The sequence below is a fragment of the Phasianus colchicus genome, chromosome 1 (assembly GCF_987193195.1).
Source record: "Phasianus colchicus chromosome 1, bPhaCol1.hap1.1, whole genome shotgun sequence".
In the NCBI taxonomy this organism is placed as follows: domain Eukaryota; kingdom Metazoa; phylum Chordata; class Aves; order Galliformes; family Phasianidae; genus Phasianus; species Phasianus colchicus.
In genome coordinates, this window is record NC_143436.1 from 140244408 (window position 1) to 140268055 (window position 23648).

General features: G+C 40.5%; 2 protein-coding genes across 4 annotated transcripts in view; one reads left to right on the forward strand and one right to left on the reverse strand.

Annotated features, from left to right (window-relative positions):
- COL4A2 (collagen type IV alpha 2 chain) overlaps positions 1-23648 on the forward strand; it is a 144698-nt gene that overhangs the window by 12601 nt on the left and 108449 nt on the right. The gene's annotated exons all lie outside the window — the stretch shown is intronic.
- LOC149920084 (uncharacterized) lies at positions 6291-9437 on the reverse strand. Its single transcript, XM_090134357.1, has 2 exons — positions 7831-9437; positions 6291-7800 (listed from the first exon to the last, which is right to left on the reverse strand). The coding sequence occupies exons 1-2, from the start codon at positions 8338-8340 to the stop codon at positions 7189-7191; spliced, it is 1122 nt and encodes a 373-aa protein (XP_089990483.1). The 5' UTR covers positions 8341-9437; the 3' UTR covers positions 6291-7188.

The following is a 23648-nucleotide window of genomic DNA, read 5'->3' on the forward strand; positions in this document are numbered from 1 at the left end:
TGGCATTTGGGAAATGCTTTACATATAGAATCCAGTTTCCATGAAATGGACTCCAGATTTGTCAGCTATTTCACTGGAAGGATACCATCCCCATTTAATAATGCTGTAATTTGTACTACTTCTTCAAGGTATTTCATTTTCTGTAGATCAATTTCCCTGTTATTTGTGTGTCATCATTCACTGTCTTCCTTAAAATCATTAACATTTGTATATGAGGAGAAAGGAACTGAGCTAAGGCTATCGTGTTATAAATGAGAAGTAGGCTGAGTCCAAACCCTGCCATTTATTCCTAGTCTTGACCCTACCAACCCTTTATGAATAAATATTGCATGAAGACAAGCACACATATAACCTCATAGTATAGCACAGTTCGTAATGGGAGATGAGTTCATCTTTATGAGGAGATACAGAGATATAAAAATGCACATGCCAAGTATTCTCACTATTTACCCTCTAGACATAGACTGCAGCGAGATTATGGTACCTCATCATGATAATGGGGAATCCCATGGTAATCTATTCATCTATACAGAAATACCATCTTCCCAAAACAATTTACACATAAGAAATCGGGGATTTTTTAATTATCATTTGAAGAGTTTCCCGAGATTCTTCAACTCTCATCTCACTGTATACAGATTCTCTGTAAACAAGAACTTAATCTTTGAGAAAAATGCTATTCTTAGTAGTGAAGACAGGCCTGGGAGCATTATGTTGACATTTTGTCATCCAGTCAAATTACCCTGAAGTTGTTTCAGCCAGAGAGAAGGCCAAAAGGGAGTACTGTTTGCCTATGAAAGAAGAAAATGTATGCAAGAAACTACTGAATTTAAATCAAAGTACAAGGGGGTTGCTTGTTTCTTTCTTTCTTTTCTGAATGAAAGACCAACTCAGTTTTGCCATAGTTTGAAGAAATTTCTTCTTTTTCTGACATTTATGAGCTTATTTTAGATTAAACTCTGATTTAGTCTGGTTAACCTCTTCAGAAGGTCTGAGCAGCAACATCAGCTGTCCCTTGTGTCTTTCAAATGAGCAACATACACAAAGACTGTGCTCCAGAGGAAGGCGTTCTGGCCTTTTGATCTGATTGTCTCTTCCCAAAATCTCTGCACATCCAATAGCAGTCAGACATCAGAGAGCTGGGAGAATTGTGAAAAGGGAAAGCTCCAGAATTTCACAAGCAGAAGCAGAGGGCAGCTGCCTAAGGGGTCCTGCTGCAGGACTGAGCCTGCAGGAGAACTGGAAGGGCTGACCGCACAGTTCCCCTCCTTCAGGCCTGGGTTTTAAATCAGCCATCAGCCTCCACAGCAGCAGAGCCCAGAAGACTGTCTTAAAACATCACCCCAAACAAAAGCCGTGGTTGATAAGTAGGGAGCTCAAAAAAGTCAGGGCCCACTGCACGTCCATGCTGGTGGTGTTGGTCTTGCGATCACAGTGCAGGTGAGCCGGCCCCCAGTCTACGTGGCACAGAAGGTGTGCAGCAAGGCAGGAGAGGGACCTTATTCTCCCTTTTAGCTTGCAGGCAGGGTGTTAGTCACTTTCTCCTCCTTAGCATTCAGGTCCATAAATAAACCCATAAAACCATACCACAGTTGCATTGCATAATACCTCTCAACTCATAAAAGTGACAGGGGAGGGAATGCTACATCCTTCCGTACCAACAGTAACATGCTGCTCTCTTCTCATTTTGATCACTGTGGGTTACTCAGGTGGCAAGTTTGCCATGATGAAAGTTACCCTCAGTAGGCTCTGTGCTTCTGCAACTTATTTCTAATGAATCCCTCTAGCAGTTTATATTTGTTTTTTTAAAGAGCATACTACAACCTACTATGTTAGGATTCCTTGCCCAAAGTTGGCCCTTTGAAAATGGCTTTTTGGATCTCTGTGCTGTATTGTCATGCACTGTGTTAGGCATGCCCCCAGCTTGTACCATGTTTCTAAATACCATGTTCAGCCTGCTTTGTAAAGACATAGTGGTGTGAGATCTTGGTGTATTATCACATGGATTCTGTGTTAAGAACTTGTGACCAATTGCTTTGAGTCTAAATACTTCGAGGACACAATACCTCCCAGGCTTAACTATTTTGTAATAATTAACTGCAATTTCAAGAGAGGCATTCCATGCCATCAGTTTTTAAGTAGACCAGCTTGCTGACTTCATCAGAAAATTCTCTTTTAAGCTGGTGCTATCAAGTGGTCTGTGTTGTCAGTCAGTTTTTAAAGTGAGATCTCAGCTAATTTGTAGGAAGTCCCTTTGAATCAGTGGAGTTGAGCACATGTTGGATCAGGTAGTAAGCTTTCAACATTTTTTGTTGGTTACTGAGAGATGCAACAGCACACAATAGGATTAACTGAATTTAAGTGTTCAGGGTAACAATTAATAGAAACGCTGCCTGTGTGCACTGACAATGTAGTTTCATGTTAATGGTTACTGAAGTCCTGCTTTCCTAACCTCCCTCAGGTAATAATGAGTGACTTAGCATTATATACATTTTCTGGCTTTGAGTTTTTTTGTAGTAGTACATCGTATTTGTCTCTCTGAGCTGAGAAATGTTTTGCTATGAACATGTTCAGATTTTTATTTCTAGCAGCCAGAAGTTCAGAACAGGATGCTAAAAGAGTGATTCAGAATACATCCCCAAATTTCTGACCTCCATTTTTTCTCATCAAGTGAAGTTTTGTCTGGAGTTTGACTTAAATAATGATTATGTTAACTATCAGCTGGGAATTTTATTTGTTTTAGCCTCATGACCCTATACCACATTGCACTTTTTATGTTAGACTTACTGCATTAAACTTCTAGGTCTCTTCTCTTTCATTTGCCATTGTAGCTTGCCATTGGTTGAAAATACAAAGAGTATTCTAGAGTACAGATGACTGATATGACAAATTGTTGTAAAGAGAAATACTGAATCTTTAGAACAAGATTAATTTTTATAATACAGGCTATGAGAATTTATTGAGTTCAGTTCATGTTTAAGTTACAGTACAGGTTTCAGAGAAATATTACATCTCATATTTCAATGCCAGACTATCTACCACTACTCTTGCTAAGTTGTTCCAGGACGTAATGACTCTTACAATAAATAAGTATAGATGTTAGCCTTATTTCTACCAAAATTATCTAGCTTTCAATTCTGCCATCAAGCTTTTGTTTTACCTTTGCAACATACATTAGGAGCACAGAATTATGAGTTTCACTGTGTAGATATCTGTATATATACACGGCTTAGAGCATTTGACCTGTTTTGGAGTGTTACAGGGTTGAGCATGGAGCTGGGAGAATGTCATGGCTGTGATGGTGTCTTCCACCATCACCACCACTGTTGGTGATGTTGCTTGTTTCCTGTGTTTCCTGTGAAGTATTATCATCACTTTCTGCTAATGAAGCTACATAAATTAGTCCCCTGTAATTTGTCATTAAACAGAAGCCTTTTTCTCAGGTCTTTGACCATTACCCATAGGTCCTCATGCATTTGTTTTTGAAATTGTCAGTCACAACTAGACCACGGATATTGTTACTATCAATTTAGCTTAACCTCCATATCTCTCTTCCATTCAGCTTTGGGGGCAAATGTTGTATTGTCTCTTTTTCACTGAGGAATGGTACTGGGACTCCATGCTGAGATGATAGTTTATCAAGACATTGCTATTCTTCTTTTTGGAAAAACATAAAACCTGAGAACAGTCCTTCTTGCTCTGTGTGCCCAGTGTTTCTGTGTTTACAATTAAGAATTTACAGTGGACAGAACTAATACATACTTTCATTGCTCCCATCCTAAATTATAATCCAGACTATTGTTTTCTATATTATTTAGTGCCCCATCTCTGTGACATCAGTTAACTTCGTTAGTGAAGATTCTATACTTTTTTCCAGTCACTTTTAAAACTTATAACTAGCACATGAAGAAATAATCATTATGAGATGTCACCAAAACCCAGACATCTATTTAACTGGAATTTCATCTTAACACTTACCAAGAATTCAGTTCAAAACTTTCTAAGATACTTTATATTGATTTTGTTGCATGGTAATTTCTTACATGAATCCTAACCAGAATATTGCACATTTTCAAGTCTAGGAGTTGTGCAGATAAATTTTTATATATTACTTTATGAAAAAAGTTTCAAGAATAATTTTTCTCTTTGTTCCTTACGTATTATTTTATTATATAATGCTGTGAGTTAATACAGGAAATATGCAAAATACAGTGAATAAGAAAAATGAACCTAATGTTTAAATCACAGTGCATTAAAGAAAAGTAGGCCTTTCTCTTCTTACATATGTTTTATAAAACCCATGGACCCAGACTGTCCTGTCACTGATGCTGTGTAATTCCCCTAAGGAATGTAATCAGATTTTGCAGATGTTACTGAAAGGCAAATGTTGCTCTATATGTTGGTATGCGAGGAGCATCAGAAGCATTCTTGCCTTCAGGATAATTACAAAATTGCTTCCTTTTTTGTCATCCACCCATGATGCCACCTAATTTTATGTTCCTTGGCTGCTAGCTTGTAGCCTCATTAACCTTACTTGATAGAGCGTTCCAACATTTATGATTCTCATGTGAAAAATTCTTCCTGACGGATGGAATTTGTTTTTCTTTAATCTCTACCTTTGCCCTCTTGTCCTATTATGTGTACTAGGCTGAAAATAATAACTGAAGTTTGGTGTGTCTGCTCTTTACAGTATAATGAATGCCCGCTATTTTTTTTGTTTTCTTTCTCATAAGAGAGTTGTGGTAGTTTAAGGTGACTTAAACAATGATCCTATCTTTTTCAGCTTTGGATCCTTGTGTTTTGACAGTTAATAAAAAAAAGTCCTATACTAATACTAATGACAGGTTTTAGCTGAGACTTTTTTCAAGTACAAGGAAATCCAGAAAATTAGGTATGTGTCATTCATCACTTGGCCTATTTCCACAAGTGTAACTTTACCCTGATGATATTAATTTCATCATCTTACTTGGTGTCTGCGCTGCAGCTGAGGGGCTGGTACTGTGGGCAGTTTAACTTGACATTTTTTAAGGTTAAAATTAGTTCATGTAATTTTACTCTGCACGGTGACAAAATCCTGAATGTAAATCCAGTTCAACTAGCCATTATGATCACTGTCAAATTCACAATTGTGAGAAGTACGATTTTAACCCCTATTCACAAGTCTTTTTTTCCTTTTGGGGGTATAATAAGGTGACTCCTATGTCAGCAGTAGATTATTCCACTCGGCACAGTACAGCAATATGTGGACCACCATGAAGGCAGGCTGTAGCTCTACAAGAAAGGAGGCAGAAATCTCTTTATATTTTTGCTGCATTTTCTTTATAGCTTTGTTAGGATGAAAAGTTGAATATTGTTAAGCTAAGTTATTTAAGTTGCCTAAGCGTAGAGCTTGGTGCTTTTTTCTCTTTCTGCTGTTTACTTTGTTGTTTCCTAATACAGACTTCACAGTGTGAAGAAAGAAACTCAAGCTGAGATACTTAATACCTAGGAAAAGAGGTCATCTCATTCAATAAGGAAATTGTTTACCATTATTTACAAACAGTTCCCCTGAGTTAGAATTTTTAATTGCATTTACTGAGGATGACACAGGGAATAGAACAAGGAGCTTGTACGTTACTTAACTTGAATTTTCTTGATAAAATAATGGAAACAAACAAATGCAGTATGTGTGGAACGTGCAGTAGTTCTTGAGTAGTTCTTCAAAAGATGGAATTACTGTTACAATTCATTAGAAAGTATTATGCTGTAAAGTCCATGTCTCTGGATACAAGAGAACTGGAGACTGTTTATTCTTCTGAGTATACAGTTTTCAAAATCATGAGATTGTTTTGTTGACTTCCACCTTGTAACAGTGACATGCAACCAAGTAGTTGTTTCTTCGGAAGTGGTTGTTTTTGCATATATTTGCACATATAAATCTTTGCTGTAATTCAAATAAACATGCAGTTTAGGCAGTTTCAACTTTACTGATTATTTAAAACCTCTTCATAAAGTTAAACCATTTGGCTGAGGTCCTACTTTCTGTATAGAAAAGGTATTTCCTGGAGGGTTATCTTGACTGGAACAAAGTTAATGGATTGGTCAAAGAAAGTTTTCTTTATCTGTACATACTTGTCAAATATATGTCATTCATTTTGCATGGGAAACGATCCCTTCTGTGAGCTTCTTTGATTAATATTCTAGTAGCTCACAAAATTTAGTATCTTTCAAAGTCTCCTTTTTAAGGGAAGTAATTTTTTTCATCCTATTAAAAAAATACCTTGCAGATAAATAATTCCAAACTTATTCTTCCACCAAAATAACCAGAGAGCACACATTTGCTGGAACGATGGTTATACTACTAAAAATAAGCATTTACTGAGTCAGGCATTCAAGTGCCAGGTTCTCCTGGGAGTTGTCCCAGGTAACAGGAGGAAGCTTTTCTTTGAATACTATACATTTAATGGTTATATTATAATAATAATATCTCCTGAAAACTATTGAAGAAACATTCCATGTTTAGGGGAAGGAAGCGTGCCTTCTCCAATAAGTTGAGATGTTATCAGGCACACATTACTAGCTGTTGCTGTGCAACATCGACCACTGCCGCAGGGACAGACAATGGGCCGAACGACCAGCGTTCCTTCGCCGTAAGCCAATTTATTGCTACGCAACAAGCACTTATATACCGTGACACGCGACCCCCCAGGAAACCCACAAACCCGCCTAGGAAACCCGTGAGCCAATCCCCACTCCCATTGTACCACCCTCAGCCCCTCCTGTTACCCCAACATCTCCCCTCTCTCTATGACAGTTTATACGACCCTGTAATAGTACCCCGCTTAAACCTGGTTTCCCCATTCCCAACGTAATAAGCAAATGATTACATTTCTTGATGCAGCAACAGCAAGAAGTGAGCACTGATCAGATGCCGCCTGATCAGGCTGTTTAGCATCTGGAGTAACATTGGAGCGAAGCAGATTACTAGCAAAATAATCACAATCCACATGAGAATCGTCCCCAGTACACCTCCCAGCCAGGACCAGTCCCAGGACCACCTGCTTTCCACAATGGAAATCTTCTTTGAAGTGTCCCTCAACTCCTGACCCATCTGCTATGCCCGTTGTAGCAGGTTTTCCACAGAACCGTTACTATGAACACAACGATAATGTGTGATTTCTTCTGGCTCCGCCCAAGAGCATCCTGATCCTAAGGCCAAAAGTCAATGGCCTCCTCGTGAGCAACTTTTAAAGCATGAAGTGCTTGGGCCAGGGCATCAATTGCAGCTGCCGAACGATTCGCGTTTTTTGCAAGAATGCACGCAAGTTTCTGCACGTTGGTCATTGTCCAAGCTGTGAGCACAGGGCTAGTGAAGAAACTGAGGAAAATCCTGAGGGATAGATTTGGCAGGTAGAGTTCCTCGTGGCAAGACTCGGAGATACAACTGGTAGTCAAGGCTCTCTTTTCCCTACCACCATGTCCACGGGTAGGCGCTGCGGGCCAAAGCAGTACCCCAAAGGTACATAGGCCAAGGGTTGTGTTAGCCGGGACAGTCTTCCATGCCTTGCCGTAAGCATAGACTATCCACCAGGTCCCCGGCAAACGAATGGGAACCTTTGTCGTGACCTGGGTAACTCGTACGGTCAACTTTGCCATTTCCAGGTCATTATCTTTCACCTTGGTCAAATCATTCACAAGCCCAGCGTCTCCAGCAAGAAAGTCTAGGGGTGTTGGCGCTGGGCCAGCTGGGCCAACCCACAACCAGGGGATCGTGAAATTGCAGACAGTTCCATTAACGACCCATGGTGGGCGCATTTGGAATGACATAATTGGAGTGCTGTTTCACCACAACTCTAAGGAACCACACAGCCTTTCATCCCCCAGTACGTATCGGGATTGTCCATCCTGCGTGGCAGAAGCAGCAGTCCCAACTGTATAATTAATGGTAGAACTTGGATCGTACCAGAGATCTGCAGCAGTAAACCCTTTTGGCAGAGTCACCTTAACAGTAACCATGGAAAAATTACCCGTGGAACACACTGGTCTCATATGGTCTCTCCACCCGGGAATACCCACTAGGTGTGGGCTCCATGTGAAAGGTGCCATGCGCATGGTGCCCCGAGGCACGATGCGTTGAGCCACCGTGCAGGTCTGAACCGGGTCATTTAAGCCGGTAAGAAGAACACATATTTCTGCGTTCTGAGAGGCTGCGTAGTCAGCCCAAAACCCCGAGTAGACGAGAGGGCAGGGAATGAGCAACACCACCGTGAAAGGAACCAGCATGCAGCTGAACCGCGCAACTCTGCCTCTAGGGTACTTTCTTCCCTTAGCGAGACCCACCTCGTCCATACCGAGCCCCATGGCCGGCCAAGGTCTCTCACACCTCACTCGCACACACACACCGCGCCTGACTCACGCGGCACCTGGGCCTCCGTGCACCTCACTTGTGCGTAGCTCCCGCGCACCTCACTCGTGTGCACACACTGCCTCGCGCGGTCAGCACCTAACTCGTGCCCAACGCTTAGCACCCAACATATCATGTCAGGGTCACCAGTTGTTGCTGCACAACATCAACTACCACTGCAGGGACAGACGATGAGCCGAATGACCAGCGTTCCTTCGCCGTAAGCCAACTTATTGCTGAGCAACAAGCACTTATATATCGTGACACGTGACCACCAAGAAACCCACGAACCCACCTAGGAAACCCGTGAACCCCACTCCCATTGTACCACCCTCAGCCCCACCTGTTACCCCAACACTAGCCCCTTACATTTTTTTTTTCATACATCTGAATGTATGCTGCAGGCATCGGTCACTCCTTTTGCTTGCTGGTAATCCAAGAATTTTTCCTCGTTGCTTAGAAAAGCCAAGAAAAGATAGCCAACAGCTGAAAACGTTGTTGCCAACTTGCTGTAAATTGTCAACCTGATAAACTCATTAATACAAGGTTCTCCCCTTCACAGTAGAAAAAGTAGTGCCGAGAGTAAATATCCAACCTGAGATGCTTCATAGAAATCAGATTTGGAAAAAAACTGGCCTCAATTTGTCTTTGTAGGCTTTCATTTGTATTGATCTTGCAGGGCAGAACTCAGCAATGTGGCACTGTGGTCACGTACCTGTAGTAAGACATCTTCTGCCTTCTCAAATGCTTCCCAGAGGAAGATGTGGCACCCCTACTCTGCAACATACAGGTGCAGTGGAGAAGGAAACATATAAGATGAAGAAAAGTGCTTTTACCACATGGCTAAGTACCATGTCTTGTGGTCAGCAGGAAAGCAGGGACATGCCTCATCACAAAGAGCCACTTGTGAGGATAAGTACAGTGTGCTTCTTTTAATCATTTTTAAGCCTGAGCGTGTCTCAACATGGCAGTTTTTTGCTAAAGAATGACGAGGAGACAGAGAGATGAAAGAAACCTAGTGAAAAAAACCACTGAGAAAATGAATTTAAAAAAAAAAAAAAAAAGCAGCAACAGAAGAGATAATAGTGCTTTGTTTATCTTTTCCCTTTGAGCTTTGTGGAAATATAATAGTTTTCCACTTCTTGGTCTTGTTTTCCTTTTCCTCCTCCCCTTGCCATTTTTCCCGTGGCCATTAGCACCACAGGAGCCTGCCACCCACGGTGTCCATTCATTGCTTTTGCAAAGGGGCCCAAGAAAGCAGCCACCCTGCGCAGGATAACCTGGGCCTAAAGGGCAGCACAGTGTCATAGCCTGAAGCTGGTTGCTATTTGTATAGCAACGTGACATTGCAGGAAAAGAGTTCAGTCATGCTCAATTTTACTTCTGGTATTGCAAAAGCAGCATGTTAGTAGAGGCATTCTGCAGATGGCATGGAACTAATTATATTAAATTGTTCCACAGGAACTCTTTAAAGAGTTGCACTTAGAAGAGCAAGATTTTTGACGTGAGGTTCGTTCATACAAGGCTTCACGGAGCATTTATTTCACTTTTAAGAGTTCAGGTCACCTTCCATATGAAAACTGAGGGAAGGAAATATTACAAAATTCCCTATAGAATTCCCTCTAAATATCTTCCTTCAGGCACTTTCCCTCTTCAGTCTTGAAGAAGCCAGCTACATTGTTAGCACAGAATGCCAACTCCCACTCCTCCCTCCCTGCCTTTCTGTGTCCACTGTGACTATCTTCAGTAGTTTAATTGTGAGAAACTCCTCTGTGACATAAATTATTTCCATCCTGAAGATCCGAGGACCCCAGCCTCTCATTCTTTGTTTCCGATGGAGTGAGAGGCAATTGGCTTTTCCAGATATTTTGTTTTCCAGATACATAGCTAGAGTTCCTAAAATCTTGTTGAGTAACTAGTTGGGGGTTGTTGTATATTGAAGGCACATGAGGCAATACTTGTGCTTCCCTGACTGCTCAGTCCAGCTTGTTTTCCTCTCTTGCAGGCTTTATTGAGACCACCAGAACACTCTTGCTAAGGGCAGGCAGTTATCTTTCCCCATCACTAATAACGACAACTGGGTTCATAGTGTCACAACACTGATATTTATTTCCTCTATTAGGGCTCTAGTTAAAAACATCTGCTAGAGAAATTCCTCTGGAAAATTCCATATGCAGTAAGCATAGAGATAAGAGATAAGTTTAAAACCACTTTGCATACTTTTGCTTTAAAAAAAAAAAAAAAAGAAAGAAAAAAGAAAAAAAGGAGCGACAGAAGTTAGTTTATGTGACTGCTTTTTTTAGTGCAATCAGAACACTGAGTAGTCATCAAATTATTCTTTTTTTTCTGAATGTGCTCTTTGAGATTTTAGATTTCCTAATTCTTCTTTTTGCAAGTCATCCCACTTTTCCCTCCAACCTAGCCTTCCCATGACAACTACCTCTACTTTAGGGCACTTATGTGGCATGAATATTCTGAATTAACTGCTTTATTGTTGTAGCTTTTCCATACACAAGGCTCAGGACTAGTGCTGATGAACATTTTGCCTTCATGGGCTGACACAAATGACAGAACTCATCTCTGATACTCAACCTACAAACCAGCTGGTTTGGTGTCTGTTTCATGACTGAGACTGCATTAGGAAGCCAAATGTTTAGCACTGTTATTTTTCAACCCAAATGGACAGAATCCCTATTTTTGTTCTACTTCAGTCTCACGTGTTTTTCCCAGACTATTTAGTTTTCAGTAGCCTTGTATGTATTTGAAAGTGATACACGTGTACCTTGAGGAGGTGTTGTCTTCCAGTTCTACCCATTTTTAGTCACTGTCCATGTGTAGGCAAAATTACAAGTACTCACTCCTGCCATTACCTCTTGGAGAAACATGCTGCAAAGAAGCCTATAGAGTACCTGTCGCTCCAGGCAAGGATGGTGGATTTGTGTGCTGTGGGTGTGAGAATATATGTGGAAGGATGGAAGAAATAATTGCACAGGTTTAAATTTGTGAGTTCAATTTTGTGACTTCAAAGGACCCTATGAGGACAAGCATTGTTGCCATCATCCAGGCAAAGCAGAGAAACCCTTACGTCATACTACTTTAATGCTGAAGTACAGTCTCATTCAGCTCAGTAGTTTCTTCTTTTTAAAAAAACTTGGATATTATTCAGTTGTATTTCTTAACTACAACTTTGTTTCCATTTACTTGCTGACAGAATTGTAGGAAAACAGGAAGGATGAAAGGAATTATCTTTCCCATTATTTAATTACAAAACTAAGTTCCAGAAACCTTTCTGCAATCTATGTATTTCTTAGTTTAGGATATGCTGTGCTTACAGAGATCTTTTAGCTTTACTAACTATAAGAAATAGAAGAATATGATGTTATGTCCCCAGATACCCTTTGTGTCTGCTTACATTTATCAAGTAGGGAATGAAGAATATGCTAATTTGTTTTGCCATAAGAAGATAAGACATAGTGGTGCTGTTCTCTAGTCCAGGCAACTGTATTTATTTGATATTCAGCCATCCTGGAAAGTTTATTTAGCTGCCGGCTGTTCTCCAAGGATCGGTCACAGAGAGATAACAGAGGCTTGAGAGCTCTCAGCAGCATTCCTTCTTTTGCAAATGGGCAAGAAAGAGAGAAACATTCAAATTTTTTCAGCATTACTAGCCAGGAACCTGCTCCCAACACTTTGTGACATGCTGTTTCCTAATGTGGTCGGTGCTGCTGTGTCCTAAAGAACGGGAGCAATTGAATACGAGGAGAAAAGAACTTCAGTGCAGAGAAGGATTTAATGAAACGACTTCTTTCCTTGGGAGGGATCACTGCCTCCTTTGTCTTCTGTTACATCCTGTGTCTCAGCATCTGGAATTTGTGCTTGGCAGCAGTGCTGACCCAGGCATTGCACTCTTTGTGACAGCTAACAAGTGCTCCACATGGCCCTGGGGCACAAGCACATCTACAGTGATATGTATGTTAGGGGACACCTGTATCTGTTGGAGAGGGCTTCTAGACCAAGTTTCCTTTAGTCAGGCTTGTAAAAGTAAAAAAACTCAGTTGAAATAGGGCCAAATTTCTTTCTGACATCTCAATGAAGTTAGAAAGCAAAGGGATACCAAATCCACCCATTGAAACGCCTCTTCACTTGGCAAGCCATCTCACAGAAGGCAGCAGTGTCCCCAGGCTCCAGCTGTACATTGCAGACTGTAGCAGCTTTGCCAAACCTCATGGCCTGCAGCTCTATTCCCTCAGCCTGCAGGCTCATCAGGACTCCTGAGCTCATCGTGCCTCCCAGGGGCAGAGGACATGTCATGGAACACAGGCGCCTTCCATCAACAGGGAGGCATGGAAAAAAAAAACTTCTTCATTATTTTTTCCTGAAGGTGTTTGCTATTTTTATGGTTCAAGAAAATGAGATGTATTTCAAATGCATAGTGAACATCAGTGAAAAATGTCTAAGGGGTGTCTTTCTATGATTTTTGTGTTTAGGAAGGAGAAATGATTAACTCAAGTTACCTGTCATTTTGATACCGTTGATTTTTACTTCATTTTTATATAGAGAGTATGTCACTTACTTGTATGTATAGGGCTAAAACTTGTAGTCAACATTGTGAAATCTCTTCTTTCAAATCAAAGTATACGTTTTGTACCAATAATACATATATACATATAGCATCAGTGCAACTACTCTTTCCAAGCTTTGCCTTGGCTGATCAAAGACTTTTATGTGTTTTGATAATGTTGCTGCTGTCTCCTACCACATACAATTTCTGCTATTTGGGCCCAAGAACTAGGAAAAATAAAAATAAAAACCTATAACAGAAAGCATTTTTAGGCATTATATTGAAATTTCAGCTTAAAAGTTAATAGAGGAAGCATAATATACTATGAAGAAAGAGCATAACGGAAGTTGGTTTAGTACCAACTTCACTGAGTTCCTCAGATGATACAATTGCAGCTAGAGTTTTTTAGTCAAGATGGACAAGAGCACTATGGAGAGCAGTGCTAATACAAGTACATATCCTCAGCTAAGGGACCGAATCACCACAAAATGTGTACTGGGGGTGCTGCCCTACTGAAGGAGAGGTGCTTTAGGATGAAACAAGGTAAGATTGTTTCAGGATTGCAAATTAGAAACAATAAATGCTTTTGGAGCTACTAGAGAAACATAGGCAAAGAATTACAGAATCATAGAATATCCCAAGTTGGAAGGGACCCACAAGAACCATTGAATTGAACTCCTGGCTCCACACAGAACCACCCAGAATCCAAACTCTATGTCCGAGAGTGATATTCAAACGCTCCTTGAACTCTGGCAGCTCTGGGCTGTGACCACTGTCCTGGGCAGCGTGTTCCATGCCCACTGCCCTCTGGCCCAGACCCTTTTCCTAATGCCCTAATAAGGAGGATATCTTTATCAAAGGTGGAGGATGATGGCGGAATGGACATGCGGTGGGGCATGCCTGGAGTGGTGTGGATCAGCAGCAGTTCTACTGTGGGCTTTTCGCCTCCTGTGGTGTGCTAAACACTCTTGGCCCAGCTTTTGACAGCTGTCTAGGAGGCACCCTCAATCAGCTCTTGAGAACTTCTAGAGTCAGAATGTGCATGGTATGAAAAACACTGCCAACGTCTTTCTGAGACGATAAATATTTTATTGGTGTGTTCTGCACTTGGAGGAACGGATAGTTCTGGTATTAGAGGTCGAGGAAGTTTTATTATGGGAAAGTAGAAGATTCTGCGGCATTTCTCAGCTAGCTTTCCAAAAAGAACATGTTCCTTTGGAATTTCAGTTTTCACTGGAATTTATTTCTTGCTGACAAAAGCTTCTTGTATAGGTAAAGCTCAAAAGGCAAAGTCTGTGCTTTTCTCAATTTCCATAGCTTCTTCTACTGGTAGAAGTGTGACTAGACAATTCAATTGTAATAGCAGTTTTTCCTGGCTGAACTGTCCTGACGATAAATTGCTCTTCTTCACATCCATGAGATAGTTATGCTTCTAGATCTGGTACCTGCTTGTCTGCATTGGTTCTTTGGAACCAACGTCATTCAGGAAGAGAGATGATGTCTAACCCAGCAAGGAACTCAACGTAAGAGGAACTCCTCTGACAAGAAGCAATATAGGTCAGCATTGATTTTTAACTCTCCTCACCAGAAAAAACAACACCAGAGAGCCAAACAAACACCAGCAGTTTGAGCCTCCACCCAGAAATCTGGCAATCTAAATTACACTCTTATTGAGCAGTGCTTCCCTCCGCAGGAACAATGAATCAAATGAAAGGGCTTAAATAAATAAATCTTTACACTTCCCTGTTCTTTCTACCTCCCAATTAATCATACGTCATTTTGGAAAACGTAAGTAATCCACAGCAGGAAGCACAACTGCGATCACAAAGCACATTGGCAGCATCCAGCTGTCCGCAGGAGCTGTGAGGTGAATTACTTTGCCTTTCAGTCCTGATGCCCTGTGGGAGGGTGCCGGGTCACAGCAGGTGGGCACCGTCTGCAGTCCATCCCACTCCAACCCTAATCCCTGTGCGCCATGTGCTGGGCTGAGCTCCACTGCTGGCTTTGCCATGAGTTGCTGCTAGCTGCGACTACTGCTCTGGCAGCCAGCTTCCTGACAACTCCCTGCTCTGGTCTTTTCAGCCTACCTCACAGCAGGCCCCGTGGTGTTTCTGTTCCTTTACAGAAAGTGCAGCCAGGCAAGCATCCACGTAGAGTCTCAGCCACACAGAATGCTCTCACTGAATTAAGTCTTCTTTCCTGAAGAAGAAAAAAAAAAGAATTTTCTTGGAATCTTTTTCCCCATGTATACTCATTTCTCTGCTCCTCAGGACTAGAAGAGCTTATTCAGACCACAGTTTATCCCAGATACATCAGGCACAGGGAATTTACCCAAGTTTTTACAAATATATTTGTACACGCCATTTTCTATACTTTAACTTTGATGTTTTTAACAGAAAGGCCCAAATTCTAGAAAACAAATTTTTGAATTAGCCTGATACCATGCAGTCCATTTCAACTCATGTAGTTCCCCTTCCTTGCTAGCAGATGCCAACAGCTGTGGTTCTTTCTCCAGATTCTGGAGAACACTGCTCATCTGCAGGAGGAAAGGGCTGCTGTTCACATCACATTCTTTCACAGGAAAAGTCAACCATATTTATCTAAGCTCCCATTGCTTCTCTGGCAGCATTCGAATGCAGAATTTTGACCTTTGAAGTGCTTGATTAGCACTTGGTAATGGGAGTTTTGTAAGCTATTGGTGCTCCCTTTCTCATGCCACACTCTCAGTGTTGCAGAGGTGAAGAACTGCTACCAAACAGATCAAATGTCCAGCCTGAAAGGAAGAGCTGAAATTACCACAGAAAGCCTGCCTGGACAACATTTTTGGTACTGTTTCACAGGACATCAAGTAGTTCAGATAAGCTTCAGAGAAGTACTCTTGAGTTTCTGGGTGTTTAGCTCCAGATCTTTTGAAGTTTTTCCCTCATGTTTCAAGTCCTTGTCCTTTGAACAGAGCTTCTTCCAAAAGAGATAACTGACATTTGTTTGTGTCTTCTCAGAAGAGTGCTCCAGTAAGATCTTCAGCAGGAAGGCTAAGTTAACCCTGCTGTCATTTGTTGAAGTTTACCAAATAGCATAATTTATACTGACTGTAGCCTTAAGTCCCTTTCCAGGGGCAGTGTATCTTAGAATAGTGAAGAAAGGATGTTTTTCTTTCCTTTGTATCTTTGAGGCATGAATAATGCATACAGCTACATCTTTATGTTCTCTAAGGTCAATCACTATTGAATGAAGTTTGAAGGCTGAAACAATGTGGAAAATTTTGTTGAAGTGCAGTTTGAAATGCCTGAGGAGCAGATAGTGGATCAAAGATCACCTATTCGCCAAAATTTTTTATTTTTCTGTCAGTGGAGGTTTTCTAGCTCTTCATTACTTACAGCATTCCTGTCACCACCACCACCCCACCCTTCTTTCTTCTGGTACATAGGAAGAAATTCCCTCCAATGTTCCTAAGCATAGAGATCTCTCTGTCTTTTTCTCATTTCCTTCCTTCATACTCTCCTTTTACATTTCGATGATGTAAAACAGCCAAGATAAGAAATAGCTGTCTCTTCCAGGAGGAGACAGGGGACGGATGTGCAATTGAGAAGAACAATTCCTTTTTTCCTTCTGCCTTCCTCTGGATGGGGGGTAGACAGGGGTAGGGGAAGTGAGAAATAATTTAACCTCCCCTTTGCCAGCTCTACCAACTATTCCTAGCAGAATAAATGTAGCAAAGCATGTTAGCACTATAATGCTCTCCCCTTGAAAGCAAGGGATTGGTAAAAAGGGATAAAATAGGAAATGAGTGGTAAATAACTTTTATCTTTGGTCAAAATGCAAAAAAAAAAGCCCATTTTTTTCTGTGATGCATCCCATTGCTCTTTTAGTGTCTGGCTTAAACTGTTATTTTCAACAGTCATGTATCTAGATCCTCTGTTGCTAGAAGAAGGTGAGGGTTAAACTGTTACCACTGTAGTTAATAGTCACAATTGTGCTTCTGTACAAAGATCAGCATAATGAGATTTGGTTTAAAATGTTTAATAAGGAAACTTCTGTGGAGAAAGGATTTTTCTGCCATTGTGAGATTTTAAGGACAGTTTTGAACATGCTTCTTGCCACTGTAGCTTAATAAAGAAAACATAACTGATGTTTCAGTTATCTAAATTTAATAAAAAACAGCACAGACTGGAAAAACTCATGGAACCATGGAATCTAGCACATGCAGCAGCAGGAATTCACAGCCAAGAGTATAACTCTTTATGATGGTGATGAAGTTGTCTGGTACGTGACAAGAGGCTTTGTGTCCGTCATTAAGGGATGAGGTTGGGTTCAGTGACACAGAGTTCAGGTGTACTGGTTATTTTCACTGGGAGATAAGTGAGAAGCAAAAGGGCGCAGGAAAGTCACAAGAATTTCCAGGAAATTTATTTCTGTGGAAATCCTTTCACTTGCTTGGTAAATTGATGGGATGGGGAAATCCAAAAGGGGCTTTGTTACTCTCATTCCAAGGTCTTCTTACCCTGCTCATGGCAGGGGGATTGAAACCAAATGATTTTTGAGGTCCTTTTCAACCCAGGCCATTGTATGATTATATGATTCAAGGACTGTGTCATGCTGTCTTGCCTAGCTGAATCAGTTGTGACCTAAACTCCAAAATCTGGCTCACCTGTAATACAGACATATATGAACATTAAAAAGGAGAAGCACTTTCCTTGGATACTAAAGCCAGTGTTCTGCATAATGTGAGTCAACAGGAATCACTAGCACCACAAAAGAAGACTGAATGTTAATGTGACTCTAATACAGGGAGTTCTCCAAGTGATCTGGTACTCTACATGTTGTACAGTGGGTAGGGAAGTGTGTGTTGTGTGCACAAAGAAGACAATGGGCAACAGTCAAAAAACCCTCAGAGAAGTAAAATACTGTGCTTGGGTTACCAGAAATAAAAAGTGTATAATACGTTTTCTGAATGAACTGTGTGATCAGCCAGCATCATGAAAACCGGGAGCTGTGGAGAAATGCTCCTACTGTGTTAAAGACTTTATTTCAGAAGCAAAATTGAAATTGAAACAAAGATAGCAGCTGATTTGGGATCTCCTACTACTGAGAAGTTCTTGCCTGAGTGTAACCCAAGTGATGTGTTCACAGAAAAGGACAGTAAGGCAAAAGAGCCAGAAGAAAAACTATTATACTTCACAGCTGGAAAAAGAATTACACTTCTGTGTGTGTGTAAGTACACACTAAGGAAATAAAGAGGATGAGGTTTGGAGCAAATTTCTCCAATACTCACTTTAACATCTTTCCAGTTCAGTTAAACAGGGTCCATGATCTGACTGCTAGGAAAACCCTCTTCTTACCTTTCAAGATATAAAAGAGAAGAGTTCACAAACTTCTTAATATAAACAGAGTAGGAGTTTACTGGGAACCATTGCTTATCCCTTTTGGTGGGGAATGAAGGTGTAGTTGTGCAAGTAGTGGGTGCTGCACACTTGGTGCTCAACATCTCAAAGGATATATGCTTGGTGAGAGCCAGTGGTTAAAACCCTCTGGCTCTGGAAAACATGATAGGACTTAAAGCCTTGTTACTGATCCAGTATGGTTCAGTCCTATTGATTCTTTGTGAAAAAAGATCTGCCTTTCAAAAATCAACTGGGGAAAATTATTAGAATCTGAAAAAAAAAAAAAAGGTCACAGACTGAAAGATCTAGTTAAGAGGCAGCTCATGAGGCTATTTTACCACGCCTTTAGCAGTTCAAGCACTGAATCTCTGTAAAAGCACAAGGGCTGCTCTGAGAGCATTACCTTCTATTTTACTGTGTTAGCCCACAATGTGAGAGACAGACGTTGGCGGTATGGCAGTAGAGTTTAAACCTTCCCACCAGTAATCCATTGCATGTTGTTGCCGTGTGACAGATGGCAGCAGAGGGGCACTCTGACAGAATGGTGTCTGACACTGAAGTGTGGATGTAGCAAAGGTGTGTCACTGAATTCCCCTATGCAGAAAAATGGCACTCATTTTTCTGACCTTCATTAGCATTTGGTGAACTCTGGTTTATGGAGACCAAACAATGGATGTGAGCACAGCAAGGCGGTGGGTGGCGTGTTTCAGCAGTGGTGACAGTGACAGTGGGTCACCTCTGCTGGTGCAATTTTTGCAATTGCAGCTTGCAGCCTCTTGGTCATCATTGGTGAAAATGCAGAGCTGATGGTGGTGAAAGATAGCGTTCTATTGCTGATTTTTTCTATCTAACAGTGTTATTGTACTTTTTGTATCTGTTGTAGTTTCCATGGAAATAAATAGGAGGAATTACTTTCAGAGTGATCTTTGAAAACTGAGGGAAAGGATTTTGCTATGAGGAGAAAGTAGCAGAGTTCTATCAGAAACATTCAAGATCTATCCTGCTCACAAATTATGGCATAGAAATTGTCTGTTCCATAGTCAAGGAAAAGAAAGACGAGTTAAATACCCAATTTTCTGTGTTACCTCCTGCTGCCTGAAAATAGAGCTGTGGCTATGCATTCGAGAGCAAAGGACCCCTGCAGAAGAGTCTGACAGTCTCTGAGGCATAACTACAACAATAATGAGTCTTTAGTCTACACATGAAGAGTTCTTGTCCTCTACCATGCCTTGGAGTTTGGCAGAGTCATTTGTCTTATGCCAAACTAAAGCCATGGGATTTTCACAAGGTGATATCTGACCAAGGCATTGATAGACTCACTGCTGGTCTGTCAGCTGAAGATCTCTTCGAAGCAGACATGAGATGTCTGTGAAGTTTCAGGGAGACAAACAAGGAGATAGGACTTGGATTTTTTTGGTAAGCACTACCATGGTCTATAGCCTCCACAGAAGGGGAGTGGAGGTACAGTGTTAATCTCCTCTCTCAGTTGACAGCAATAGAGCCTGAGGGAACAACATGGAGCTGCATCAGGGGAGGTTCAGGCCAGCTATCAGGGAAAGGTTCTTCACTGGAGAGTGGTCAGGCCCTCAAAATGGCTCCACAGGGAAACAGCTATGGCACCAAGCCCACCAGAGTTCAAGAAGTGTCTGGACAATGCTCTCACACATAGGGTCTGATTTTTGGGTGGTCCTGTGTGCTGCCAGGAGTTGGATTTGACAATCCTATAGTCTCTTCCAACTTGAGATATTCTATAATTCTACAGCCCTTTAACGTGAGTATTGTATTCCCAGCTTATTTCTGTGCCTTTGCTGATAAAGCATTTCTGAGCTCCATTGTTGGGCTTTAGGCATTCTGGCTAAAAATTAGCATTTTGAGTTAACATCAACTGTGAAAGCTTTAAAAACTAAGATGTTTTTTTCAAAGCTGAATACATAAATCCAGCCTACTGGATTCAGATATTCCTGAGGTACATGAGGTGTGTGGCTTACACAGGGAATGGGTTTTGAATCAGGCAGCACTTCCAAATTGCAATGGCCTTTGATACTGATGAGCACTGAGGGTTCCGTCCTACTTCTTTTAAGAGTCTGGACTATCTCATTTCTCATATAGTGAAAAATAAGTGTATTCCATCGTTTATTATTGTCTGCTTTCTACTCCTTAATGTCAAGGTATGAATATTTCTGGATTTTCTTTGATCTTTTCGCAAAGACAAGCTCATAATAAAAAAGGATGTGAAAGAAAAGCCAAGTGACATCACTCTAGTCAGTTTAAAGAAGCTTGATATTTGGTTGTTTATAATCTCAGTATGTTAGTTGTTTGTACTGTGATAAGAGCATTTTTGGTGTGGAGACTGAGCCACAAGACTTATTGCAGCAATGCAGACAGTGTTTGTCTGTTGGTTAGAGTAATGGACTGGAAGGCAGGAAGGTCTTGGCTTCTAGACCGAGCTGAACTGGTGACTCATCGTGTGGTGCTGGGAAAGTACATTCAACTCAGTACTGCAATACTGCAGAAATCTGACTAGCTGGTGGGCTAAACTGGAGCAGGTTGTTAGTGACAAGTCACTGGTACATATGGGAAATATGAGCCTTTTTTTTCTTCTTCAGGATAAATGTAAATTCTGCATTATCTTCTCCTGAGCCACTCTTACATGGTGTGGCTGTGATAACATTCTTGAAAAGTCAGTTGGGTATTTTGAAGGAAATTAAACCTCCCACACAAAAAAAACTCTTCCCACCCATCAAAAGAAATTTATGTAGAAGTGGATGAGAAAAAGAAAATTGACCAAAAAACAGCTGTTATTTATTTGTTAGTATTAAGGAGACTTAATTTGTCCATTCCAGTTATCAGATTAATGTATAGATTACAAATATACAAAATAAATCTTGTGTTGAGGTATAATTTTGTCACCTATGTAACAAATAACATTTTTTTGGTAGAGGTTGCAATTGAAAAATATCATGTAAGTATTATGAGCAAGAAAATAATAATGCTTCTCCTGTTTCAGTTTTAAGGTGTTTCTTATTTGCATGGAGGCATCTTGTTTGCAAATGACCAAAAAAAAAAAAAAAAAACTTGTCTACATACCTTCTCTCTTTTGTGAAAATATGTAAAACCATTTTGCTGACCAAAAGCATATGGATAAGAAAGGGATCATCACTAATAATTGACTATCAGTTTTTATATCCACAGGAAAGAGATCTTGTCTCTACACCTTTTTCTCTATTTGAGATTACCTGCCTCGACCACACTGAAAATAACAGAACTTTCACTGAGAACTGCATGTTGTCCTATTGTGTTACATCCTCTAACATACCTTCTCGATCTGCTACATCTCCTACAGCAGTCAGCATTACTCAGAGATCTTTTAGCAGTAACAACACTGATCAACAGAGAGCATTGAGGATAGAGCTCAGTGAGAAGGTTAACTTTTGAAATCTAAACTGGACAATGAAATGGTTCAGTGAGAAAACTACTTCTCATGAGTTTTTTCTTGATTGAAATAGAAAGGAAAGGGTGGGTGTTGCATTTGGCCTTGCAGTTAAATATCAAATATAGTTCTTCTCCCAAATCTCTTGTGTATTTTTCTTAGTCTTAAAGAAATGCCAGTCCAATTCTGAGAAACAGTTCTGAAATGTTTTATAGCAAATTTCCACATTTAATATTTCCAGTTCTTTTTCTAACAGCCAGCTCTAAAAATGAGCCAGAGCTGTAAGAGCTGGCCTAGAACACTGGTCTAGAACTCAGCAGCATGTATGATAAAAACAAGATCAGTCAGTTTGTGTTATCAGTGATAAACCATGCAAATCCATTCCTTGCAAATCGTGCTCTCAGAAACTCCTTAATTCCAGTTATTGGTATATAAATCTAATTGCAATTTAATAAGTAATGATGCTTGAAGAACTTAATCTCTTTTCTTTCTCTCTGTCTGCTGTATTTAATTCTGTAGAAACAATAGAACTTTAAAAGGCCATTAAAAACTGTCACTGACCTCACCCTTCCCAAGGAAAGAAGCGCCACGATCCCATGGTCTCTGAATACTTATGAATTAGGTCAGCAGGTCATGGCTATAAATAACTATGTCTAGGAGGAAAACAAACTCCATTTATAAATGAATTTCATATTCAGTCAAACACTTTCAATTATGGAAATCATGAAAATGGAATAAAACCTCTGTGGTGGTGCTTAGGTTTTAGGAAAACCTGGCACCGTTGAACTGCACTGAACAAATATAGACAATGCAGCCATAAAAACAGCTGTGCGGCTGTTTTATATCAATCCCTTCTCCACGAGCAGGGCTAATGCAACTGCATTACTGCTTGTTCAGAAGCAAAAATCTTCCTACGCTGGCAGGTTTGTTTGTTTGTAGTGTAATAGGTGGAGATGAGTTTTCAGAAATATTGGATATATCTCTCAAGTATAATTTAGCAACTTTAAAATTTATCAGTCGCTAAGAATAATATGTTCTTAAGCAAGTTTCCCGAGTCTGCCAATTTACGTAGGTGAGTAAACTAGACAGGTCAAATAACTGGCGTGGTTTATAAATAGACTACAAAAATCTCCATATATAGAATAGCATCCAGACTTTCTATTGTTTGAAGCAAATGATATCATTACTTGGATGTCTTTCGAGAACTGAAAATGACTAGACTTCGGAAACTAAAAGTAGCTAAATATAGGATCGCTACTTTAATGAGTGGATGCTGTATTCCATTATTGTGCTACTAGTATGTGAACAAATGCCCTTCTGTGCTTGGAGATGAGAAGGGGGATTTTATTCCAGTAATATAAGATATTGGACAAAAGCCAAATTCAGATTAAGGGCTGATAGTGCCTCTACCCTCATTCCCTTATGGAAAATATTTTTAAGATCCACCATGCAATGTAACTGAACATATGAGATGGTTACACTGTCCACTGATTTGTGCATTCTCTAAGTGTTTACACTTGTGCAAATCAGATATAAAGTGGATAGGATTTTGCATAAAATAAAATGGTAGAATAAAAACTGAAGAGACAAACAGTGCTTTTCAGTATAGTTTGTGGTGAAATAGATGTAATCACTCACAACACAGAGTTTTCTTCGTCATTGCTGATAACTAGAAAATACTTCTTCTGACTCCTGCAATATCAGCTTCTGAGACCACCTAAGTAGCTTCTGTGGAGACAATCTTTATTCCTAGAAATGTTGTGCTGGGAAAGCAGGGCTTACATTGAGATCTCCCAGCACACTTTCTCTGAAGCCTACCATTGTATCAGATGAGGAAGGGCATGTTGGATGGTAGAGGTGGATTTGTTGTGTCCTAAGAAAAGATAATAAGCT

Coding starts and splice junctions, on each gene's coding strand:
- LOC149920084 (XM_090134357.1), bottom strand. CDS start 8,340: ATGGGGCTCGGTATGGACGAGGTGGGTCTCGCTAAGGGAAGAAAGTAC. Junction 7,801..7,830: donor GGCTGTGTGGTTCCTTAGAG/TTGTGGTGAAAC, acceptor CCAATTATGTCA/TTCCAAATGCGCCCACCATG.